This window comes from Grampus griseus (genome assembly GCF_964374135.1).
Source record: "Grampus griseus genome assembly, chromosome: 6".
Classification (NCBI taxonomy): domain Eukaryota; kingdom Metazoa; phylum Chordata; class Mammalia; order Artiodactyla; family Delphinidae; genus Grampus; species Grampus griseus.
In genome coordinates this window covers 100,250,781-100,277,391 of record NC_139000.1, presented here as the reverse complement: position 1 = coordinate 100,277,391, position 26,611 = coordinate 100,250,781, and the positions used below count along the sequence as shown (strand labels likewise).

The 26,611-nt window shown below is 50.0% G+C and overlaps 1 protein-coding gene across 4 annotated transcripts in view; it reads right to left on the bottom strand.

The window, feature by feature from the left end:
* Window positions 1-771: 771 nt before the first annotated feature.
* SLC25A37 (solute carrier family 25 member 37) overlaps window positions 772-26,611 on the bottom strand; it is a 43,608-nt gene continuing 17,768 nt past the window's right edge. The window contains exons 2-4 of one of the 4 annotated variants that reach the window (XM_082657128.1): window positions 8,457-8,685; window positions 6,374-6,430; window positions 772-4,508 (exon numbers count right to left, since the gene is read on the bottom strand). In XM_082657128.1, the coding sequence (XP_082513254.1) occupies window positions 3,988-4,508; window positions 6,374-6,430; window positions 8,457-8,685 (807 nt within the window). In that variant the 3' untranslated portion in view covers window positions 772-3,987. Of the gene's footprint in view, window positions 4,509-6,373; window positions 6,431-7,509; window positions 8,373-8,424; window positions 8,686-26,611 lie in introns of those variants that run through there. The other 3 variants (XM_082657131.1, XM_082657129.1, XM_082657130.1) reach the window with 3 other exon arrangements.

Below are 26,611 nucleotides of genomic sequence, written 5' to 3'. Positions count from 1 at the left end.
CAACAAGCCACAAGGCAGCTTTGAGAAGCACAGTGCTGGCCTTTGGTAAAAGTGCAAAGCAGGAAGTTTACCTAAAGCCTTCTCCACTCTCTGATCAGCACCGCTGCCCACCTCCTGGCACCGCTGCCCATGGCTGGTTCTCAAGCCTGACCTCAACCCTGACTCCCCACCCTCACTAAAGTCTTTGGTGGTTATGCTGAAAGCAGGCGCTCTGACCTCCCAGACTGTGATGAGTCAAGAGCTGTCCCTGGCTTTTCAAAGGGGTCCGAGACCCGCCAGCCCCATTCTCAACTCCAGAATAGGTCTAGTTCCTGGTTTAAGCTGTGCTCTTTAGGAAGTATGGGTGGATTCTGGTCCCCCTCGGGGTCTTCCGTGTAGAGGGACCCTGATTAAGCCTCCATAAAGGGATGAGAGAGGGAAAACAGGCATGAGCGTGCCAGGCACCAGGGCTGGGCATCCCAGGTGCTGGCAGCCTCTCACACTCATGATCCCACAAGGACGGAAGAGCTGCCACCCTCCCCAGCAGAGTGAGCAAAGCCATGGAGGCTCCCAGCCCTGCTCCATCATCTCTCGTGACCATCCCTGGCCACCTGCTTCCATTTTGATAAGAGGGCTGAGGGGCACTTCCCATCGAAGCCATAGATCCTGGTCCTTAATGCACCAGACTGCAGGAGGCACAAGCTCCATGAATTAGGTTCCTTTTCTCCATCCACTTCCCTCTTATTTCAACATCCCCACCAAAGAGCCCACAACACTTCAAAGATCAAGGCTTTATTTTCTGTAGCTCCAGTGTCACAACTGTAGCAGCATATCAGAAATATCCCCACACAGAAACACACATTTCTCCCCTTCTTCCAGGAACTGGTGACAATCAAGAGGCAGAAACCATGATATTTACGACAGGAATTTAAGAAAGGACACTGGCCCACCCTAGCAACATACATCGTGCGTCTCGCAGGTGGGAAGCAGCAGTACATTTGTATTGAACAGGCACAATCATCCTTAAATAAAGTTAAATAAAACCTTAATGGCATAACAACGTGTTGCCAGTGCAGCCTTGGGGGGGGGGGACTTTGGAGGACAGCTCTTGGAACAAGACATCAGCATTTAAAAAAAAAGAAAAGAAAAAGAAACCACACAAAAGGATGCAGGCCAGTATCTAGCGAGTTTCGATCCAAAGTTAAGAAAAAAAGTCATGGCTTGAAGATTTATCCCATTTGGAAAAAAATCAATTTTTTAATTCTAAAAAGTAAAACTCAGATGTATGAGGGGTTGGATCACAAATCATGGTCTGGACAGAAGTCACTGTTATTGAGTATTGTACTCAAGTGGCATTGCTGGGCGGCAGATGACGCCCCAATGACACCGAAGACACCAGTGACCAAGTTTGTGCCGTGACTGACTACGTTAGGTTGGTCATCGCCAGGGCTGGGGGATGGGGAGAACATGTTCCTATTTCGTTCTTGGCCAAGTCAAAGTCACAGTCAACTGGGCTGCAGTATGCATGGGGCAGCAAGACAAGCTTTGGAGCTCAGGGTGAGGCGGGGTGCGGTGGTTACCTCCCCCAGAATTCAAGACCACTTCTAGTTGTTTAGCGCTTCACAACTTCCAAAGCTTTTTCAGATACATCGCTCGTTCAGCCTCTGGAAGACCCAGTGGGGAAGGCAGGACAGGTGGCATCACCCCCATTTCCCAGCCGATCCCTACACACTGGGAAAGGAAAGCCAGGACCAGACCTTCCGACTCTGAAATCTGGACTCTATCTCTCCCGACCCAAAGGAGTTCTCCCTGAGAAGTGAGCCATTTCTTTCCTCAATACCATCGAAAAACAAAATCCCATAAGAAATAAGGAATATTTTGCAGCAGTGTGGTGTATCTGAAGTGGACAAAAAGGGGTGGTTGGATAATTATTTTAGAATTCGATCTAGATTTTCTTCCATCTGCAAAATGTAACACTGACGGGGTATATGTTTAGAGATGTCAACACTTCCCCCAGCAGTTTGGTCTCCGTGGGCTTCTGGCATCCCTGAGTGGGGATGCAACTGCAACGGAGCGGGGAAGCTCGCTGCAACTGATTTCCACCGGGGGATGGGGGTGGGCTAACTCCGAGGTGGGACAGGTCAGCAGGCAGGCCCCCCAGCCCCTGCTCATCGGGGCACGTGTGGGAGCTGCCTGACATGGGTTTCTGCTGTCCTGGACCTGCAAACTACTCCCAGAGGCACAGCACACGATGTTCTGAGATGCGAAAGTCCCAGCACCACCTGAGTTCATCCCAGGAGTCACGGCATCCGAAGGAGCCCGGGTCTGAGCCTCGGTGAGAATGCAAGACATGGACCGTGCCTAAGGCGAAGGGCGAAAGGCGAAGGGCAAAGGGTCAAGGTCAGGACCAGGCCGACCAGAAGGAAAACACACACATACTTCCTGCTCATTTTGAAAGACAGCTCTAAAGGAAACTGTGAAGCCACTGGGTCTTCCCTCGGAGGGAGGCCTGGGAAGGCTTGGCTGGAGGAAACAGGCTTGCGTTTGCTCTCGGGGATAATCTGGCTCAGATAGGCCATTTCAGGAAACAAGGCATCGTGTTCCCAGCTGGCGTGGATCAAGCAAGGCTATAAAGATGGTTCGAGAGGCGTCCTGACTGAGCACGAGGGCCCGGGTCCCTTGCGCAGCGGGGCTGGGGAGCCTGGCCTGTCCCTGCGCGGTGAGAGGCTCTTAAGGTGGAAATTTGTGATGGGCAGGTGTACAGACAAATGCCGTAGATATGCTTGCTGTGTTTTGTAAAACCCCTAAAACTGCACAGGGAAACACAGGAGATCAGGAGATTTAGTCAAACACACACACAGACAAGGATACCTGAAGTGCCTGGGTTAAAAGACTGTTGGAGAATTAAGTCCTAGGATCAAGGTAGGATTTATCACACATGCCCGCCCAACAAGTGGCCAAGCATTGGCATTTCAAGGGCTTTTAAGTGCTGGCCCCGCGAGGCATACATTCACGTCACCCACAAGGGAAGGAAATGGTTTCAGTAAGTGTAAGACCAGCCACCCTAATTCCACTGGGGCCACTGTGCTCCAGTGTGAGCCGTGCTGCCGCCCAGTACGTGTGCGTGAGGGCGAGCACACAGCAAGAGGAAAAGCCCCAGGGCCAGATCTTTGGTCCTGGAATTTCTAGGAAAAGACCAAGGGAAAAGGCACATGAAGGTGACTGATTGAGTAAGAAAGAAAAAAAAAAAAAAGTAGCTAAAAGTACTATATCATTATTTTGACTTGTTTTTCAACGTACCATTTTCCCCTATGAAAAGAAAATTCAAAATATAAACCTTATATTTATTATTTTACATTCAAGTGGAACTTCCATCTGGGGGGGGCTCAACACAATTTTAGGCCACGTGGAGCAACGTATTACTTTGGTGCCTTTTGACTTAACCCGATGGAAGAATTCAGCTATTTTTTTTAAACAGCTTTATATTCCCAGCTGTAACACTTGCTTGTACACACACACAGGCACACACGCAAATCCCAAAACTTCTACATAGAAAAATAAAGGATAAACATTATCCATCTATGTGCTACTGTGTACTGGAACTTCTATATACATAATTTCTTTTTCCTCTTTAATGTTTTCAGTCACTCCACATTTTCTTCCCTCCTGGGTGATCTACATACGATTCTAGGGGAGGAGATGCTATACTGAAGCAGAAAGGCTACATCGCTCTCGGGGGCGGGGGGCGGGGGGGGGAGGAAGAGAAAAAGCACTTTCTCGCTCCCCTGTCAGTCTTTCGACACGTTCTACCACCTGGGATGTCCCTGCGGACGGACGGCCGTCGTGTAAGCGGCTGTCCCGTCCTCTCCTCTCTCTAAGGCGTCAAAGAGCAGATCCTGCCAACACCCTGCCCCAGGAATCTTGGTGTGAGGGCAGGGGAAGGGCAGCAGTCAGGGAAAGTCTTTGCACCATCGAAGATTCTGGCATCACTTCCCACAGCCCGTTCCTTTAGTACGGAGTTCGATTCTCTAGCTTGTGCTTGGTGAGGAAGTACTTGAAGAACTCGTAGACGGACCAGGAGATGGCAGTGGACGGCATCTGGTAGATGACGCGGGCCTGCACGCCCTTGAAGTAGCCCGGCAGGCCGTTGAGCTGGTACACCGTCCGGAAGGCGTTGGCCATGCCCGACAGCCGGCCGCTGACGTTGGCCAGGTTGAGGGCCATGTTCTCCTGAGTGTTGAGGAGGGTTTTACAAACGTCCAGAGGGGTGGTAGCGGCTGCAGCCAGGGCCCCGGCCAGCCCGCCTGAGATGATGTGGGACTGCGGGTTGTAGCCCCGGTACGGGTTGATCTGCTCCTGCAGGAACTCATAGGTGATGAAGTGGATGGACTGGAAGGGAACGTTCATGGTCAGCTGCGTGGTGTAACTCCGGTAGAAGGCCCCCAAGCCCTCCGTCCCCCACACGGTCCGGATGCAGCTGAGGGCCGACCGGTGCGGCGAGTCGTACATCTGCAAGCGCTGCTTCACAACTGTGGGCGGGTCCCGGGTGGTTGGGTTTAGCCCCACCCCAGGTCGGAGTGAGATGGGAAGCCAAGCCATAAAGAGAAACAAGCAAGTTTAGACACATGGGTAACAGGGCACAGAGAGCTAGCACACACCCAGCCCCAGCCCGAGAAACCACCGAGGGCCAGCTCCAGGGCATCCCGTTTAAACACTTGCCTCCGGGATCCAGGGCCAGGAGGTGGCTGTCTCCTGACGTTTCTCCTGCCTGACTCCTGGTTGACGTGGCCCCCAAACCAGGCAGCCACTTCAGACGAGACTCCCCGAGCTGAGCCCCCAGGCCCTAGCTGCCTCGGGCTTCACACACGCTGAGAAATCTAAACCCTGCTCCTGGCTCCTCGGCCCTCTTCCGTCCCAGTACGTCTATTGGACACGTGTCCCGTCTTTTATTCTCAGTGGTCTGTACCTCTGACAGTGTTTTTAGCTTCTGGGTCTCAGTGCTCTTGGAAGAGACACTAGAATGATATCAGCCCAAGCTCAATGGCAAACTCCAGTGAGGACCCTGGCTTTATTAATACAAAAGTAACTGGTGGCTCAAAGGACATGGGCCAAATACTTAGAATTTTAATTGTCCCTACGCTTTGCAAGATAAACACGTACAGTGTGCTTTACTTTTAAAGAAATAAAGTCCTTAAAACGATATAATGTCAAGGAGAGGAGGGTGGAGTTGAACCTCATTTTTCTCTCCTTCAAAAAAAGTAGAAATAAAATTCTTGCCTGGTTGACATGGACTAACTTACTGCTCATTGATATAAATTGCCTTAAACACACAGAAAAAGCAGCCCACCTCCCAATCTGACCCATACATCCCTGAAAGTCAGAACAAGTTTCCTATCTGCTAAGGCATGGGAGGCAGCTGACAGCAAATAAATTGTAACCTTAAACCAGACAAACTTATAATGCAAGATTTAAAATGCTGCACTTTTTAACCTCTGATTCTCCCTTCTAGCAAGGGACCATTTTCAGATAGAGGAGGAAAAGGGAGAGAGTCCTACATCTCACACAGAGAATAACCCAGCTGAAGGTATGCCCAGCACTGGGTCCAAAACCTCCTCACCATTCAGACCCAAGTTGGCTGAGGACGCGAGGATACTGAAAAAGCTGACAGAACTCGTCTGAACAGCTAAGAATTGCTTTATAATGCTCCCAAAATTCCAAAGGAAAAAAAAAAAGAAGGTAACGTGGGAGAAGACAGCTACAACAAAATGGCCAAATATTAATTTATGAAGTAGAGCGATACACACATGGGGGTTCACCATACTCTTCTCCCTACATTCGCCTGTTTGGAATTTTCCATAATAATTTCAAATTTCTTTTAAAAAAGCAAATTGAACATAAGTCCATAAGCCCTAATGAATGGCCTCTGACAGGTTCCTTCTAAATTCGTCTATGGTTGATAATGGTTAACGAGGGCCCAGTGGGGTGTGTGTGTGTGCACATGTGTACGCATGTGAGCACACACAGGTTTCAGAGTAGTGCAAACGCACACAAAAGAATTGGCAGGAGAGCCTGTTAAGCAGATATCCTGTCTCTACCCCCAAAGATTCTGGTTTAGTAGGTCTGGGGTGGAACCTGAGAATCACCATGTTTAACATGCTCCCAGGAGACACTGATGCTACTGGTCTGTGTAGCTCTGTTTAAGCGAACAGGAATCCCAGAGCTCAAATGCTCACGTGCCGTCTCGAAGCCTTTGAGAACATGGTACGAATTCTCCTGCTTATTCCGACTGGGGACCAGGAGTTCCCTTGCCCGACCTTCTGTCCCCACCCCCCAACTTTGCTCCGGCCCCTCTGCGCATCCCCTACTGCCACTCCCTGGGACCATGAAACATTACCTTCTGCTGGATTCATTACCGCATCGTGGAGCAGGGTGGCCATACTCCCAGCTATCCCTGCAAAACAAACTCCAGAAAATTACCCTCTGGGACCAGGGGTTCTGAGGAAGTTCCTGGAACTCTGGACCTTGCTTTCTAAGAAGCAAAACTCACTACCAACTCCACCCAGGTGAGCACTGACTCTTAAAACCCTAAAGTGATCATGGAAAATACTGGATAAAAATGAGGAAGGTAACACAGGCACCGTTACTCACATTTCAATACTGCAGAACCTCATTTTCCCTAGGAAAAGGCTAGACCTGCCAACACTGGATGCTACCAGAAAACACACTTAGTGGCTTTTTCCACCACAGAGATTTTAATTCTCTCGCATCTCTGGCCTTTGTCTACAGATTAACCCACTCTGCCCTTACGCTGGGGGCAATGGAAGGGGATGATATCATGTATACAGCAGAGACAGGGGTGGGGGCGGGGAGAGAGAAATCTTTAAGAAAATTCCTTAATAAAATCCAGGCATTTTTTAAAGCAAATGGCCAAGGGCAAAGGGCGTCAGGGAGATCTGCATATGGCAGATTTCCAGGGTGAGTCTGCAAAGTGATGACGTGTCTCAGAAATGGCCGAGCCCATCTGAGGGTCTCCTCTGGCCTGGCTTCAAGAACCAGGAACTTCGAAAGCCAGATTCCAGCCTGGAATTTTGCATTTGGCTCTGGGTTTCCTCCCTCTGTGGGTGACACTGCCCAGTAATTAAGATAACTGCTAAAAGGTGGGAAGAATGAGGGACACAGGCTAAGGCTTCACAAATGCATATCTATCCCCCTCCCTCCCTCCCTCCCACACGCTTAGGATCATCCCCAGAAAGGTCAAAACGCGACCAAAGCACACACCACAGTGAAGCAATAACAGTGCTGGGTAGAACTTGACATAAACTGGGCTCCGTTCAAAACCGCCTTCAAGGGGCTCAGAGACCAAGGAGCTAAAAAGGCAGTTTCAGCAAAAGGAGGGCCCTGAGGCCACGAACTTGAGGACAGCATCAAGAGTGCAGATCTTGGTGACAGTCCGGACAAATGCAACTAGGGGCCGATTTTGAAAAAGCAAAACCAATGTCTGCAAACCAGCCAGGTTGGAGTCATTATTACCAGGGTTTGCTGATGGGAGGGATGCTTTCTGGTTCTGAGTAGCACAAAAAAGAGAAGGGGTAGAAAGTTGTTGCCAGTCACATCTACCTCTCTGTTGCTGAAAAATAAATTTGTTAAAGTAAGTTCTCCTTATGCCACTAGCCAGAGTCTCGCTCCAAACCCAAACAGAAACCAACAAAAGCCAAACCCACAGGAGGCGAAAATAACCACTTGGCAGGACCCAGTAAGACAAGCCTATAAAACAGTTGCCTGCGGCCAGCTCAGGCCACCCCCCACCCTCCTGGTTCCCTCAAAACAACAAAAGAAAACGATTTCAGCCCTTGCTTGCAGAGAGATGCAACAGACGGAAGAGAACGGGGGCGAAATTCCCCAATCCCCAGAAGCTTAGGTGGGAAAGGTCCTCTGCGCAGGAGCAAATCCTTTGTCAGCCATAAAACTTCTTGACCTTTTAAAGCTTAGTTAGATCTTGACGTTGTAGAGACCTGTTGGGCCAGTTTTTAAATAGTCTCAAAGAAGCTGTCCAGATAACCTTTTTTTTTTTTTTTTTTTTTTTGGAATCCAGCATTCAAAAGTTTTGTTTCTATTCAGGGTTGTTTGTTTTTTTGTTTCTTTTTTTCTCCCCTAGATCTGATCATTAATGGCTTTTGAATTTTTTTTTTTTTTTTAAAAAAAAGCAAAAAGGCAAAACCCACTCAACAATGAAACACCTCTGTCACTGATTCTCCCTGGGCTTCAGAGAGCGAAGGAGGGGAATGAAAAAAAGTGCGTGCGCGTGTGTGTGTGCGTGTGTTTGGGTGTGTGTGCACACACATATCTAGAGTCCTCGATTCATGAGCAAGCGCGGCGGAGATGAGGCATCAGGCTGCTGGGTCACAGGGAGGAGAACCCTGGGGAAGGGTCTGTTGAAGGAGAGACCTTTCTAACTCCAGACAAATGCTTGCAAATACCGTTGGCTAGGTGGCTGTTCCCTTGGTGGTGGAAAACGGCATTTAAAGTCCTTTTCATGTTTTCGTAGCAGGCAAAATACAGGGCGTGGGCCGGCCCCGCGCCCATCATCATCACGTTGAGGCCTCGCAAGGGCCTCCAGAAGCCTTCAGTCCGTATGATTTTCTTGAGGGCTCCGTAGACACTTGTGTAATGGGCCTTGGGATCTGGATTCAAACTCTGCATTCGTGTCTGGGGGAGGGCGAGAGAAGAAAAGAGTGGGGTTAATGAGGCTGGTCAGGAGCGAGAGGAAGACCCAGGGAGAGAGTGAGAAAATAACAGGCCATTTTTATAGATTCACAGGATTTCTGGGTGAAGAAAACTTTATTCTTCTCCTTTCTGGAGTAATCCCCCACCCCCACCCCCACCCCCCCCACCCCACCCCCACACACACACACGTTCACATGGATTTCACTATGCCCAGCAAAGGCGGTAAAAATGAGGGGCAGGATTTGGAGTAGGAACACCTGCCCGGCCACTGGGAAGCTGTGTGACTTCTGATGAATCCCTTAACTTCTCTGGGCCTCGGGATTTGGCACCAGAGACCAGCTTCCACGGATCGGGGTGGGGGGGATGGTTTCAGGATGATTCAAGCGCATTACATTTCTTGTGCACTTTATTTCTATTATTATTACATTGTAATATATAATGAAATAATTCTACAACTCACCGTAATGCAGAACCAGTGGGAGCCCTGAGCTTGTTTTCCTGTAACTAGACGGTCCCATCTGGGGGTGATGAGACCGCCTCAGCCCCACCTCAGATCATCAGGCATTAGATTCTCATAAGAAGCGCGCAACCTAGGTCCCTCGCATGTGCAGTTCACACATAGGGGTCGTGCTCCTATGAGAATCTAATGCCGCTGCTTATCTGACAGGAGGCGGAGCTCAGGCAGTGACGCAAGTGATGGGAAGTGGCTGTAAATACAGATGGAGCTTCACTCACTCACCTGCTGCTCACCTCCTGCTGTGTGGCCCAGGGGGTGGGGACCCCTGAAATAGAAGTATCATTATTATCCAGGGGTTCCCACTCCGGTTCTAAAGTCTTCTGTGCCCTCACTTATCTGAGACCTCTGTGTTGTGGAAGCTCCATTCAGCCCCAACCATAAATCTCCCTGGAATCCTCCATCACCCACCCCCTCATCTCCTCTAAATGCATTTTACGTTTCGTCTATACAAGTTAGCACTGAACTAGATGGTCTTGTTCTTAACTTCTTCCTATGTATAGTCTTGCCCCCTGGAGGCAAAGACCAACTTTCCCCATCTCTGTCATCCCCATCACATTCCCCAGGCACTTGAGTAGGTGTGATGGTGAATCTTATATGCCAACAACCCGGCGAGGCCACGGTACCCATGCTGGCTCCAATTATGGCCAAACACTAGTCTACATGTTGCTGTGAATGCATTTTATAGTTGAGATTACCATTTAAAGTCAGTAGACTGTGAGTAAAGCAGATTACCCTCCGTTGTGTGGGTGTACCTCGTCTAATCAGGTGAAGGCCTGAAGAGAAAAGAAACTAATGTCCCCCAAAGAAGAAAGACTTCTGCCTCCAGTCTTTGGTTGTAACATCAACTCTTCCCTGGGTCTCCAGCTGGCCTGGCCTGAAGATTTTGGACTTGCCAGTCTCCACAATCATGTGAACCAATTTCTCTCTCTCTCTCTCTCTCTCACACACACACACTCACACACACACACATATACACATTATTGGCTCTGTTTCTCTGAAGAGCCCTGACCAGTACAGTAGATAAGAAATATTTGTGGGTAACTGTACCACACTGGCTCAGTCCTGCAAAAGCAGCATTCCCTCCTCCACTCCCCTCCACCCAACACACAGAGTCTAGAGCAGAGGGTCTCCAAACTTTTGTAGGAATACCCTTTTACCTCTAAACAAAATCATAAAGAAACTAATATATAAAATAAAAGAGCTTCTCTGACTGGAAATGGGACAAAAAGTTCTGTCCCCTCCTCTCACTCCTCAAGGCAGAAATCCCCCCGACCAGGAACCCCAGGGCTCAGAGGAACAGCATGAAAACCAAATTAGTGGTGGTTTTATTTTTTGGCCCTGCGGCGCGGCACACGGAATCTTAGTTCCTTGACCAGGGATCGAACCCATGCCTCCTGAACTGGAAACGTGGAGCCTTAACCACTGGACCACCAGGGAAGTCCCAGGACACCTTTAATGCTTTAAAAAAAAAAAAAAGTAAAGACTACTTCTGACTACAAAATTGGTCTTTAAGTTCAATTTAGCTTTATTAAATACTACTTTCCCCTCTTTTCTTCTACCACAGACTGGTGAAAATGCCCCCTGACTCAGCCAGAGGAAGCCGCCAGACACCTGGGTCCCACATTCCCAGGGGGGGAATGGACAGGGTCAGTGTCCCTGTACCTTTTTGTTTAAGTGTTTTCTATTCTAACCCGTTTCAAAAGGATTTTAGGCACCTTGATAATAGAGGACACATTATAAGCAAACAAGACCAAAGGAAGAAGTGGGTGAGTGTGCCAACCAGAAGGGTCGCTGACTCATGGCTACAAAACCTGTGCTTTGTTCCTAAGGGCACTGCTGGCCAGAGAAAATAAAGTACACGAAACGCAAAGTGCTCCCTTTGGAAGAGACAAAACTGGTGCTTCAGGGACGGCAGAGGTTCTCTAGCACTACATTCTAATAGATATTTGAAACTGCGCAAGCTTTAGAGCAAATGAAATTTGCTTCCTATTTCGCCTGGCTTTCTCTTGTCACTGCCCCCGATAAAAATCAGGAGCCTGATGCAGGAGATGGTACAACCAGGTGGCCGGGAAGGCAAGTTCTGCTCTCAGACAGAACTGATTCCATCACTTACGGTGTGACCCTGGACAAGGCAGGGGTCCTAAGTTTCAGCTTCCTCTTTTGAGAGAAGGAGTGAGAAAATTAAATGTCTGTTACTATCCTTACGGTTAATAACAATAAAGGATTCGTCAAGAGGCTAAGTAATATGGTTCTAGTACCTGGCCTTCCAGACCGTTCTAAGCTCCGTGGAGCAGGGGTTGTGTCTGTCTGAGTCACAGCACATCTCCAATGCCTATTACAGTGTCTAACTCACAGTGGGGGACCAATAAATGTTTGCTGAATGAACGGATACGCAAACACACACACATGCAACTTAGGATACCCACAAGGGTGAAGCCGTACTATGTCCCTTATTCACCTCCCCTAAATATAAGCATGCTTTCCCGTAATGACCTGTCCCTCCCATCACCCTTTATATCTAGAGCTCTCCTTACTGATGAAAAGTTCACATCTGGCTGCATTTCTCAAGCCCAGAGTGTGAGCCTCTGAGCCACAAGAGGACCAGAGGCAGCCTGTCCCTGGGGGCCTAGCTGGGGCCTGTCACTAAGAAGTGGCTCCTGCCAGGCCCATTCCCAGAGGACAGACCCGCCTCGGGGAAGGTCTGCAGCAGCTGCCTGTGCCACCTCCTCCTGGTTTCTGGCCTGGGGTGGCAAGACCAGCCTACGGAGGACAGCCTTCCTCGGTCCCAGCAGCCCCTCGCAAGCAGGGGTGTGGCAGTGCGAGAGAACACACAGGACTGGAGTGAGACCCTGGTTCCTGGCCCTCACTGGCTCTGACAGGGTCAAGTGGCCTTGGTTGTGGCATCTCACCTCTCTGGTCCCCAGTGCCCTCAACCGTAAAGCAAAGGGGAGGATCCAAACAGCGGCTAATTATCAGTCACTTGGGAAATGTCTAAAAATACCTGTCTGGGCACCACCCCAACACATATTGATTTAAAACTTTTTTTAAATTGAAGTATAGCTGATTTACAATGTCATGTTAGTTTCAGGTGTACAGCAAGGTGATTCAGTTCTCTCTCTCTCTCTCTCTATATATATATATATACACACACACATATATGTATATACGTGTATATATATATATTATTTTTCAGATTCTTTTCCCTTACAGGGAAAAGAATTTTATTTTCCCTATTACAAAATATTGGGTATAGTTCCCTGTGTTTTACAGGAGGTCCCTGTTGGTGATCTATTTTATACATGGTAATGTGCACATGTTACTCCCAAATTCCTAATTTACCCCACCTTTCCCCTTTGGTAACCATAACTTTGCTATGTCTGTGGGTCAATTACTGTCTTGTAAATAAGTTCACTGGTATCTTTTGTTAAAAATTTTTAGATTTCACATATAAGTGATATCATATGATTACTCGTCTTCCTCTGTCTGGCTTAGTTTTTTTTTTAATTCCCCAGATGACCCTGATCCTCACTCACACTTTCGGAGAACTGCTAAATAAAGGCCCCTTCTAGGGCTTCCCTAGTGGCGCCGTGGTCGAGAGTCCGCCTGCCAATGCAGGGGACACGGGTTCGTGCCTGGGTCCGGGAAGATCCCACATGCGCGGAGGGGCTGGGCCCGTGAGCCATGGCCACTGAGCCTGCGCGTCCGGAGCCTGTGCTCCGCAACGGGAGAGGCCACAACAGTGAGAGGCCCGAGTACCGCAAAAAAAAAAAAAAAAATTAAAAAGGCCCCTTCTAGGCCCCAACGCTTTCTAATGACGTTCTTCGCCCGGCCCCGGCAGTAATCAACACAGCTTTGGTCGCTTGAGGAGCGGTGAGAGCTGTGTGGGAGGGCGGTGTATGTGGAGAGGCGAAGGTAGGGAGTAGTGGGCGCACGGTGGCAGGGCTTTAGAGCCGGCCGAGCCGGCCAAGCCGACATCGCTGGTCTGCACCATCCCCGCTCTGGGACCTCAAGCAGGTTCCTTAATCTTGGGGTATGGAAAAATCCCCCAGAGAGCTGTTGGCAGACTGTGAGGTAACCTCAGGAAACGCCTGGCTTGGAGTGCAGTCAACGATCATTGTCCCCGCTCCTACCTGCCCCCTATATATGGGAAGGCACGGCGGGCAGGGGGCGGAGGGCACGGGTGGTCTCTGCCTTACACAGCTGCTCATGTCAGCCGGCTCACGGAGACTTACAAGGGAAATTTGGGGTTGAGTTCTCACCTCCCCCCTCTTTATAGGAGGGGTGAGGCAGTTGGAATAAATAAATTTTGAACCAAAACATATCATCCTATGGAAAAGGACAGCTGGACTTCAGTGGACTTCTCTGTTCTCGGGGAGGTGGGCTACCCAGGTGGGCAGGCCATATTCAATGACCCCCGCCCGGAACAGAAGCAAGTGGCCCATGAGCGCTGAGGACCCAGGAAGCCCCCTCTCAGCCCACGTCAACCACCATGGCCAGGCTTGGGGCCAGCGCCTCCTTGGTCCTGCAGCACCTTCATTTCTCCAATCTGCCTGCAGGGGGCACCCACTCGGGGTCGGGAGCCAGGAGACAAGAGGAAATAAACAAGGAAAGTGTGAAGTAAGAGGAGAATGATACGGACTGTCAGAAAGAGCTCAGAAAAGGGGGCAGGACTGACCCATCTGTACCGTTACGTAAGGTCATGAAAGCATCCTCAGAAGGGAGCCTGAGAGAAGCTGAAGGTGGGCAGGTGAGAGCGAGGCTGCAGGGACCAGGGCTGGAGAGGAGATAATCAATAGAGTCTCTTTTTTTTCTTTTTCTGTGACACTGCCCATAAACTGTACAGCTGAGGGCTGGGCATTTTCTATCTACCTGTGGACTAGAGAAGAAGAAAAAGTTAGGGGTGAGTGGGAACCACCCAAGTGTCCATCGATAGATGAATGGACAAGCAGAATGTGGTCCACCCGCACAGTGGAATATTATTCACCTTAAAAGTGAAGGAAATTCTGACTTGTGCTATGACATGGGTGAACCCTGAGGACATGATGCTAAGTGAAATAAGGCAATCACAGAAAGACACATAGTGTATGATTCCACTTATAAGAGGTCCTAGAGACCTCTAATTCATAGAGACAGAAAGCAGAATGATGGTTGCCAGGAGTTGGGGGGGAGCGGATACGGGGAGTTATTGTTTAAAGGGTAGGATTTGGAGTTTGTAAGATGTAGAGTTCTGGGACTTCCCTGGCGGTCCAGTGGTTAAGACTCTGTGCTTCCATTGCAGGGGGCACAATCCCTGGGCCTCGTCAGGGAACTAAAATCCTGCAAGCCACGCGGCCACAAAAAATTTTTTTAATTAAAAAAAAAAAAAGATGTAGAGTTTTGTGGATGGATGGTGGTGACGGTAGCACAACAGTATGAACATACTTAACGCCACTTAACAGGACATTTAAAAATGGTTAAGATGGTACCTTTGATGTTACGTGTATTTTACCACAATTAAAAAAAAAAGGTGTGAGGGTGGAGAGAAGGAAAAAGAAAATGAATGAAGATGCACAGAGAAAAAGCATAAATTAAAATCAAATAAAATAAAAAAACAAGAAAATGGAGACAGAATTTCACCAACTGCCATTCATATCCTGAGTTTCGGTTCCTACCTAGCTGTCCAGCTCTCCTGTTTATAGTAAATTCCCATTCTTTGCACTTTAATTCTCCCCTCTTGGAAATTCATAATGTACATTAATTAGCACAATAAACTCTGGGAAGTCCTTCAGGAAAGCAGACTGTTGAGCTCTGTTTCAAGGCACTTTTTCAAGGTTTGTCTTTGGCAATTGGAAGCCTCGTCTCACTGAATAATCAGTCACACCTTGCAGAACTCACTTGAGAAGACACAGCGGCAGCCAGTGGCACGGACCCTGGAAGCAGGAAGTGCAGAGATCAGCTCTAGGAGTCAGAGGGACCCCCGGAGCAGCCCCTGCAGAGCATGGGCTGCAGGGAACAGCCTGGAAGACTAGGCCTGGTGGGGGGCCGTGCGAGGGACAAATGAGCGGGACAAGCCCCGTGTGGCACGTGACGGAGCCTTTTACTCCACATCAACTCGCATAACTGCCGTTGCTCTCAAAGGGACGGGATGGAGGATAGTGCGTGGGCCCCAAGAGCAGGAGACCTGGGTCTCTGGCCTGGTTCTGCCACTCACTGCCTCACCTAAGCAATACCCCCCTACCCCCCCCACCCCCCTCCCCCAGCTTAGAACAGTAATTCTACAGGAGGGATCCAAATTTTAAACCAACTCCATCAAGACCGGAATGGAGGGGTCAAGCCCCTTCCTCAAATTCTCCCCTAAGAAGACAAAACAGGACAAGCCTACCTTGTAGGTCTGTACTCTCTCTTTCTTTTTTTTCTTTTTCTTTTTTTTTTTAACCGCGCCTGCAGTGGAAGCACAGAGTCTCAGCCACTAGACCACCAGGGAAGTCCTGGCCTGTTCTCGCACTGAGAGGGCGGGGAGGGAGTGGAAAATGTGTGTTCCGCCCCAGGTAAGCTCGAAGGATCGTATAACAGGAGCTGCAAGGGCTGGGCAGAGAGCACATCTAGCTTATTAGCACCTGCCTTTTCTGCTGGGAAACTGGAGCCCAGAATGGAAAAGGGACTTGCCCAAGGGCACATGGATAAGCAGTCACGGATCTGGGCCCACCAGAAAGAAGAGGGCAAGCTGAGTCTGGCAGGGAGTCCTCGGACCTCCCCAGGGATCCTGCAGAGGCCAAGCCAGCCTGGCCCCAGCCGCTGTGGCGTCACTTGGCCACTGTCCTCCCACCTGACCTGGACACGGCTGGGGATTCCCAATCTTTCTTTCCGAATTTCTCAAAAATAAAAACCAAGCAATAAGATAAAAAAAAAAACTTCCCATGACAAGTGGCACTTTCAAGACCAGAAAAAGATAGTGTGAAATCTATTCATCCATCCATTCAAATGCATTTGCCACGATCCTCCCCTGAGGCAGGTGTGATGGGGAGGGAGACGGGGAGGGGCGTGCATGGGGCTCCCAGTTCAGGGTATGAATGAACAAACATCACATGGGCAGCCACAGCTCCCACAGAGGGAACAAGGCTGCGCTTCAGAAGGTCGCCCAGGAATCTCGGCTCCAGACTTCCTCCCAGAGAAAGGAAATAAGGTTCAAGCACCGAGAAAGCGCTAGGAAAATGCCAAACAATGTGAGCATCTGCCGCCAGGGGCTGCTTCAGAATTAGAAGTCAGGTTGGCGAGTTGAATTCCCTCCCATCTGCCAACTGCTTCCAAGTAGCACTGACATCACTAAGTCGAACCACAGTAAAACGCCTACGCTGGACGGCAGGGCCTGCCCCCAGCCCCCTCCCTATTTTCCAAGCCCCACAGCCACGCACCCATGGGTGCAAGGCCTCCCTGGCAGCGCGTTTCCACCCGCAGCCCAGCCCTGACACTGTGTGCAGCTGCACTGGGGTCTGTCTGCTGCTCACGCTACAGCTCCCGTGCACAGCCGCCCAGAGGAGAGACGGCCGCCCAAGAACCGGTTCACACGCGGTCCAGGAGGGAGAGGCTTTTTCTGGCACAGTGCTTTGTGGGGAAAGGACTGCCTTCCGGAGCAAAGCCACAGACCTCATCGAGGGCTTGGAAAGCCCTCATCGCACCTTCCAGAAGCCTCAGGAGGGACATACAACAGACGAAGAAACCCGAACCACATCAAGGGAGCCAACGCACAGTAAAACTTTCAGCGCTCCGAGTTCAAAATGGCCAGCATCTTGACTCAGACAGGACTCACGAACTCATGGTGCTCACGACAGGGGATGGACTCCTGGTGGTGCTTCCAACGATCACGCCCTGGCCCTTTGAAAGCACGCGCGGAAATCATAAAAAATGAGGCATGAGGACAGCATCTAGCATCACCCCCGCACCACATTAACCAGGAATGGAGCAATGCAGAAAATCCTCTAGGGGAACCATGCCGTTCGCGGCACTCTGAGGCACATCAAAGTGTATTCCCAGGTTCAAAATTCCAAATCGTGTCTTTTTACATCTCCCAAGTTGGCAAAAGTATATCCATAAGGAGAATATACTGTGTCTCTGATTTTTAATCAGAAGGAAAATTTAGGAGCCAGCAAGAGAAAATGAGTCCTCAAAAGCAGTCCTTGCCTCTCCCCATCCGCAAAAAAGGGGGGTCTGTTGGGAGAATGGCTGTACATTGGAGCAGGAAGACGGGTGGTGCACGGGAGGACCAGGCCTTTGCATTCTGAAAGCCCCTGTTGAGAACCCCTATATGAAAGCAGCCAAAGGGCCAGCTCTTGGAGAACCAGGCAGAAAAGGTGAACAGAAAAGAGATGAGAGGGGGGCTTCCCTGGTGGCACAGCGGTTGAGAGTCCGCCTGCCGATGCAGGGGACACGGATTCGTGCCCCGGTCCGGGAAGATCCCACATGCCGCAGAGCGGCTGGGACCGTGAGCCATGGCCGCTGAGCCTGCGCGTCCGGGGCCTGTGCTCCGCAATGGGAGAGGCCACAACAGTGAGAGGCCCGCGTATGGCAAAAAAAAAAAAGAGAGAAAAGAGAAAGAGATGAGAGGGGTGAGACCACACCTCCAGCTAAATCAGGCCTGTGTCAATGTCCCTGCCTCGCCTACAGAAAGCCCCAGACCTCCCAGGGTTTTCAGGTGGCCCCGATGTTGGGGGAGGGTGGGAGGAAGTGGGTTCACACATGGGAGAGCAAACCTTCAAGCCCGCTCTGCCTTTTCACTTATTTCCCACGGGGTCCAATGTTCACAAAAGTCACATTTGCTCTTCTCATCAGACCAGCCACCGTCAGACGTTCCTGATTACCTGCTGCCTCGGTGGTGCTGGGCCTGGACTGCAAAGGATCCCAGCCATCTGTCATTCATGCTCTCCGGATGCAACCCTGAAACCTTCAGGCCCATTAAGGGTGTGCTTAGGGGGCATTGCTATTTCTAGGGACAAAAGGACTAAGTGATGACATCACTTATATGTGGAATCTAAGAAATAGTACAAGTGAATTTATTTGCAAAACAGAAACTGACTCACAGACACAGAAAACAAACTTATGGTTACCAAAGGGGAAAGGGGAAAAGAGGGATAAATAGCAGTATGGGATTAACAGATACACACTACTATATATCAAATAGATAAACAACAAGGACCCACTGTATAGCACAGGGAACTATATTCAATATCTTGTAATAACCTATATAATGGAAAAGAATCTGAAAAAATATATATATATTGCTGTACACCTGAAACTAACACAATATTGTAAATCAACTATACTTCAATTTTTTTTTTTTTTTTTTTAAAAAGGACTAAGTGAAGAGCTTCCACGATGCAGTCAGTAGAAAACACATATTCCACCAAGACAACCCAAACCAAGTTCCTCAGCCTCCCAGGGAAAAAGCCACAGCACCAAACACCGCTTCTCCTGGGAACAGGCCACAGACCCCAGAGCATATCCAACCCAGAAAGGGTGGCAGAAAAGGGCCATTTGAGCTGCACCTGGAAAGGGGGATGGTATTTCAACTGGCAAGAAATGGAGCTGTCATTACAGTCCCTTCCACACTATTTGCCTTTTTGACTAGGTGCACGTGTGACTCTGACTGAAAAAAAAAGCAAACAGAGCATCGAAAGGAAGAGAACATTCGGGCTGAGGGGGATGTGAATGTGCTGGTGGGTCTGGGAAACGGAGGAGGTTCTGGCTGGAGGGCGTATGTGCAGGGGATGCAGCAGTAAGGTGTGCATGGAGAGGGAGGGCGGCTGAACTCCAGAAGGCTCTGTCTGAATAGGTTGCTAAGGTGTTTGGAATTTACTTTACAGTCAAGTGTTCTCTATGGTTACGCCCCGCACTTGACAAAGCAGCTACAAAGAGCAGCACGGTAAGCAAGAAGGCTGGGATCTCCTGCATCTGGGAGGAGGGACCAGGCCTGTGCAACAGAAGCCCTCCCCATGGGGTCCCATTACGGGCCAGCAGCTGGCTCCCAAGCTGCAAGGTCACTGTAACAGCACAACCACGGAGTCTGCCTTCCCACCCACAGGCAGCAGCTCACAGCCTCCTCGCCTGTGGCTCCAAGGATGCCATTCCCACATTGCTTCATCATAGGAGCCAAACCTGCTCACTCCTCCCCTTCTCTAGAAAATTCTATAGCAGGAGGGAGGGATGAAAGAATCCACCTGGCTCAGGCCCCAGGTACCTAGGACACACTCAGAGTACCTAGTTGGTGGCCCGCCCAAAGGATTAAATGATCTCTGCTCTACAGGTGGGCAAATTCCCAAGATTCCAGGTAACAGGGTTGGAGTTTCATGGGTGGGATTGGAGACCTCACTGGGAGACAGAGAGGGCGGGAGAGCACTGGGTGGAGGGGAAGCCTGGACCACTGGTCACTCTGACCCACCTTGCTTGGCTCCAGTAAGACGAGCCAGGGCTGGACTCCTATGCTCAAGTCCCACATCTAGCATGAAGGACTATGTGGCCTTAGGCAAACTGCCTTACTTCTCTGAGCCCCAATGCCAATACCCACAAAATAAATATAATAAATAAATAGGGCTTCCCTGGTGGTGCAGTGGTTGAGAGTCCGCCTGCCGATGCAGGGGACAAGGGTTCGTGCCCCGGTCCGGGAAGATCCCACATGCCGCGGAGCGGCTGGGCCCGTGAGCCATGGCCGCTGAGCCTGCGCGTCCGGAGCCTGTGCTCCGCAACGGGAGAGGCCACAACAGGGAGAGGCCCGCGTACCGCAAAATAATAATAATAATAAATATAAATATAATAAAATATTTATAATAATAATGTATTATATATAATATAATAAATAAAATAATTATAGTAAAGTTAGATATCAGCTAACTATCCCCGTTTTACAAACAAGGAAACTGAGGCACAGGGGGATAAGCGACTTGCCCCAAGGTCACAGAGTACAGATAGGACCGGAAGCCACACGGTCTGGCTCCAGGACTGCACATTAGCCTGCACCAGGCTACAGGACCTCTCATGGAAAGGTAGACTGGAAGGGTCACCTATGACTTCCAGCTTCTCCCTGGTCTCTGATGTGCCCTGCTTCTATGACTGTGCTAAGTCACGCGTACACCACCTCACGTGCCGGACCTTTTAAAGAGGGAGTAGCCCTGATGCGTCAAAGTCACCTAAATCCTTGCTGCTTAAGTCCATGCAGGTCCTGGGGAGGGGGGCGGGGGTGTCTATGTTCAGGTGGTACTTAGAGTCAGTCATGGAGACCCGTCCCCTGGAGGTCACACAGCATCACTGTTTCCCAACTCTGGCTGTCAGCCTGGACACTGGGCTCAAACAGAGCTGGGTAATAGAACCCGGTTCAATACCAACCCACCTCCGTCCTGGAAAGGAGCTCGCCCACCCAGGTGGGCAGGAAGGGCATCCTGACCCACGAACACCCCCGGCACTCTATCAGTATGCAAAAGCTGAGACTGAATACGCCCATGGTCAGGCTGCTTTCAATGAAGAATTTCACTCACCTGGCCTCCCCGGGGCCTCCCCTGACTCAGCAGCTTTGTCTATGTCACTGGCTTAAAAACACCCCACCTACAAGTAAGGAAAAGGCGTCAGAGGCAGCACTGGAGAAACACCTCACTCTCCAAAGTGTTCTGTTTTCCTGGCATCTGGGGAAACTCGCTGAAGCATTACAGAACCGCACTGAAGAGCAGGCTTAATACGAGGGTCCACGTGGAAGCGCCCAGGGAACACACGAGGTCCCCCACCCCGGAGCACCAGCGCATCTCCTGCATGCAGGAGAAGCAGAGTCCGGACAGCCCTGCTACCTACTTCAGCCCCCCCAAGCTCCAGCAACATCTGTTTTGTTTTGCATGGGGTGGAGGGGCTCCTCCCTCTGGGCTTCTGTTTGATGTCAGAGTTTTCCCACCCATCCAGCCCTCCCCCAATTCTGCTTGGCTGACGAGGAAACGGTTGGATGACTTGCCCAAGCTCCCAGAGTTAAGTCGCCACTGCACTAAGACTGGACAGCACTCCGACTCCCGGACCCCGCCCACTTGACCATCCTTCAACAGTACTTTGCTAAAAATCCCAATCATGGAATCTCAAAGAAACCTCGTTCGATCACCCACCCACCCAATGCTCAGACCGTTCCTGGGGTTTGAAGTTCATCCATTCACTCCACCATCACATACTGAGCTCCTACAACATGCCAGACGCCATTATTAGGACCTGGGGACACAGAGATGGCCCCGTCCTCAACCACGTCACTATTTTTGAGCTGTACACATTAAGTTACTAAAATTCTCTGCCCTTCAGTTCCCTCATCAGTGAAAACCCCTACCTCACGTGCTTCCTGCGATGAATAACTGAGAAAACACGAGCACATCGACCACCTAGCACCGTAGAGGAGGTAGTAAATGTTAGCATCACTGCAACTTTTTGTAGAAGGGCTCCAGCGAGTATGATCCCTAAACTACCACCTGTGTTAATACAAATGGCTTTGAAATATCATTAAGAACTACCACCAAAACTAGCTTAATCTTGCCTAGAAGGTGAGGGTATTTTTCCCTGCTTGCTCATAAATGGCTGTTTGGCACAAAGGATCTCATTACAGGTTTGAACGGAATCATTAGACTACAGAATAGGATAGGCCATAAACCACACAACAGAGCTCAGGGTCCTGGAAGGAAGCCACCAGCCACAGGGCACTGGGGACTCCAGGCCACAATTCCTACAATCTCATAATAAAGGGACAGGAATGGAAGCCCTACTCCAATCCCCTCTGACCAGAAAGAGGCTGGACAAACCTGGAGCAGCCCTCCAGTTTCCAGTGGAGTCCAGACCCACGACAGTCAGCTGAACAGGCTCTGGGGCCTCACGTGACGTAAATCCCAGCTCTGCTGCTTCCTCTCTTGCACCTTTGCTCCTTTGCACCTTCCGCGAATTACTGAATCTCTCCCAGATGCTTCCCTACCAGAAGCGTCCAGCTGCTGGTGCTTCTATTAATCCTTTTTATGGGGGTGAGGGGGAGATAAACAGCAAATTCCTAGGAAGATGTCATGTCACTTTTATTCTAATTCCTTCATAAGATGCTCATTTCCTTGGGGAGGATGCCCCCGGGATCCACCCTGGTTGGAAGCAAGGCCCCCGCAATCACTGCATATTTGGACTAGACGACCTGACTGATTGTCAGGACTGCCCAGCAGCCCTTTAGTTCGCTGACCCTCCGAACAGAAGAGAAACTGAGGCCCAGGGAGGTGAGGGATCTGCACAAAACAGCCCCTAAGGGTCTCCATCCCTCCCACCCACCCCGCTTGCACAGTCACCTTTCTCTGCTCCCCATTTCTAAATGAATGGAACCGGCTGCTCACATGATTCCTGATTATGTAACAATCAGGGGAGCTAGAGGTGGGGGAAAATCTAGTGTCAATTTACACTGGTGCAAAGGGTCCAGAGGAAAGCGCTGCAGGAAGTTCACTAAGGGCTCAGGGCAGTTCTGGAGACCTTTACCTGGTGCTTAAGTCCAGGGCTAGGGCCAGGCAGAGCCCTTAAGTGCCAAGGTTCCCTGAAACGGCTGATTGGAACCCACTCCCGTGCAGTCACCACAGTGGTAGTGAAGGCCCTCCCCAGCTCTCAGGGACCCACCACCCTCGGAACTGCAGGGAGGCAGCCAGCTGGGGCCAAACTGAGCTACAGGCCCAGGCACAGGGCGCCCTGCTTGGGGTCTGCTCCCTCTGCCGCGTTCCACCTGTGGGTGTGGGCCGGCTCTCAGGTCCCTCGGATTCTGGGGATAAATCCAAGTGTGTCTCACTTTCCCGAACGGGGGATCTGGGGGATCCCCCCCAAGACGTGCAACTAAACGTGAGCATGACAGAACAGAGAGAGCCCTGTTCCAAGCGTCACAAGACCTCAACTCCCATCCAGCCTGGCTACCAAATCCCTGAGGAACTCCTAGCAATCGGTTCGCCTAGCTGGGCATCAACATGAATTTCCACCAGCGGGTAAACCGAGAGGTGGAAGATTTCCTGCGTTTTGTTCACCCATCTATTACAATTGCAAATATTTGTCCAATGGATAAATGGAGTTAATAGATTATCTCTAAGGAGGTCCTTTTTGGCCTCTAACATTCTAAATCTATAAAGCCAATAAAGAGTCTTTTAAAAAACAAAACGTGTGGGAGGGGAGTGTTTTATGGGGGGGGGGAGGTAAATCTACATTACTAAACCTTAGGACTACCCGCAGCTTAAAAACACCTGTATTAAAAAAAAAAAAAAGGATTCCAGCAGAGGTTAGAACCCTTGTGTGTAGCTGGTGTGCGTGTAAAATGGTGCAGCCCCTACGGAAAACAGTATGGAAGTTCCAAAAAAAATTTTAAATAGAATCATTACACGATCCAGCAATCCCACTGCTGGGTATACATCCAAAAGAATTGAAAGCAGAGTCCCAAAGAGATATCTGTACATCCACGTTCACAGCAGCATTCGTCACAATAGCCAAGGGGTGGAAGCAACCCAAGTGTCCATCCACAGATGAATGAATAAACAAAAGGTGCCATTATCCATGCAATGGAATATTATTCAGCCTCAACAAGGACGGAAATTCTGACACATGCCACAACACGGACGAACCTTGAAGACATCAAGCTAAGTGAAATAAGCCGATCACAAAAAGACAAATACTGGGGGCTTCCCTGGTGGCTCAGTGGTTGAGAGTCCGCCTGCCGATGCAGGGGACGCGGGTTCGTGCCCCGGTCCGGGAAGATCCCACATGCCGCGGAGCGGCTGGGCCCGTGCGCCATGGCCGCTGAGCCTGCGCGTCCGGAGCCTGTGCTCCGCAACGGGAGAGGCCACAACGGTGAGAGGCCCGCGTACCGCAAAAAAAAAAAAAAAAAAAAAGACAAATACTGTATGATTCCATTTACATGAGGTAACTGAAATAGTCAAATGCAAAGTGACAGAAAGTAGAATGGTGGTTGCTAGGGGACTGGGGACAATGGGGAGATGCTGTTTAATGGGGACAGAGTTTCAGTTTGCAAAGATGAGAAAAGTTCTGGAGATGGATGGTGGTGACGGTTGTATTATACAATAAATGTCGATATACCACACTACTGAACTGTACTCTGAAAAAAGGGTAAGATGGCGAGTTTTATGTTATGTGTATTTTAACCACAATTCTTAAACAATCCTCAATCTAATCGACAGCTCACTCCGTATGCATTTCTGAAATCACAGTCTGAAATCCTGTCACAATCCAATGGTTCCCTGAGGTTTCTTTGCACAGCTGGGAGAGCAATTTTTGTTTTTCTTGTCTGTTTTTGGCGAAGGCGACCAGAGGCTCAAATGCAGAGCATAATCGCCTGGACACAGCAACATCCCTGGCTCCAAGGCCTGCCTTGGAAGGAAGTACCTGGAAGTTCAGCCCAGGGGCTCTTGGACGGAAGGCAAAGCTTTGACGTAAGGCAGAAAGGCTTAAGATGCAGAGCTGGGATGCTCGCCCTTTTCCACATGCTGGCCCCCGGCCCCAGTGATGCAGTGTGTCCCTGTCTAATACACCCTTGGCCTGTGTCAGCCCAAAAGATATCATGCCAGGAAGATATCATACCCCACCTGCTCAGGCATGGAGGTAGCTGTCAAAAACCAGCCAAACGTTTGTATGTGAGAGACTGGGTGATGATGCCGGTGTTTCCAAGGCCCTACCTTGCCATCAGAGCCAGGGAGCTGTGGGTGACAGCCCTCCTGGATCCACCCTGGACAGGCTCAGGGAGCCAGGCACCTCGCGAGTCCCGTGCACGGTTCCCAAGCCAAGTGCGGTCCTGCCAGCTTCTGCAAGACTGGCTTCCACGCCCGCCAGAGAAGCCATACCTTCTAAAGCAAGCCCCACTATGAGCCTGTTATCCACAGGAAAAAAAGCCTTTTCAAAGCTGCCCTGTCACCAGCCTTCTCTTGCTCATTCCTCTACTTATATCAGGTGATGCGTCTGCATGCCTGTCTCCCATTAAAGTCTGACAGAAACACGAAGGAAGGGGCAGCCTCATCTGTTGTGATCTCAGCACCCCAGCACTGTGCTTTGACACTCCATAACGATAGTCAAGGACTCAGAGGTACGCTGCATTTCATCCACAGACGTACACAAAGCAGGCACGTTAAGCCCCAGATATACTCTCCTCCCCAAACAGCTATCTATCTGCTTACTGAGGATCTATGTCCCACAGCGTGACGCATCTCACATTTGCTGGGATCTAACACACAGGATAAGAGCCCAGGATATAAGCCCTAGGAGAGCCAGGCTCCAGAGTTCAGGGAACACTAGAGGGCTAAGCATGGGCCCTGGGTAAATGTCCCAGATGTTCCCGAAGCCAGATTTCCCACAAATGCTGCTGTCAGATCATCTCCAAAATGCTGGGTGATTTACGTGTAGGCGGGGCCAGGCCACAGCTGGAGGGGATGTTCTTCTGCTCCCTTCATATACCAGACAATAACAGAGAAAGATGACAAAACACCAGAAACACCAGGCTCGATGTTCTAAGGGTCTCAGGGGAAAGACACCAAAGGTAGCATCCTGAAGACTCGCCTCTCAGCCTCCAAAATCCACTTGCACGTGTAATACGACTTTTTGCACGTATAAATTATTTCCTAAGTTTTGGGGGAGCTATTTGTAAGTTTCCCTGGATGCCTAAGAGAATGGCAGAAACCTTCAATCCTGGGTGAGATTTCATGCCGTTGAAAACCCTCATCCTGGAAACAGAGCTCCAGTGTATGATTTAAACCAAAGTCAACTGATGAGAAGGGTTTCCAGGGGGAGAGAAGCAGATGGGTGCCGGGGATGAGAGTGAGGGGCCAGACCGCAGGAGTCTCACATTGGTAAAACTGGGTCATTCGACCAACAAATTCTCCCTACGACATAAACAGGGCGCTGCTAGGGGGTGCTGGGGATGATGGGGCAGGCAGCAAGTCCTTGCCTTCAAGGAGGTTAGAGTCTAGTAGGCGAGGGGAAGAGCAAACCAAAACTCATACAAATAGGGACTTCCCTGGTGGTCCAGCGGTGAAAATTCCGCGCTTCCAACGCAGGGGGCCCGGGTTCGATCCCTGATCAGGGAACTAGATCCTGCATGCTGCAACTAAGAGCCCACATGTCGCAACTAAAGATCCTGCATGTTGCAACTAAAAAACAAAAAAAAGCTCCCGCACGCCTCAATGAAGATCCCACGAAGATCCCACGTGTTGCAACTAAAGACCCGGTGCAGCCAAATAAATAAATATATAAGTTTTTTTTTTTAAGTCATACAAATAAAAACTTTCAAACTCTAAATGTCCTGAAGCAAGGGAGAAGGTGAAGGTGCTGAGACAGTAAAGGCAGGGATCCTAGTTTAGATTTGGGGCGGGGTTCTGGAAGTGACTTCGAAGCAGGGACCGG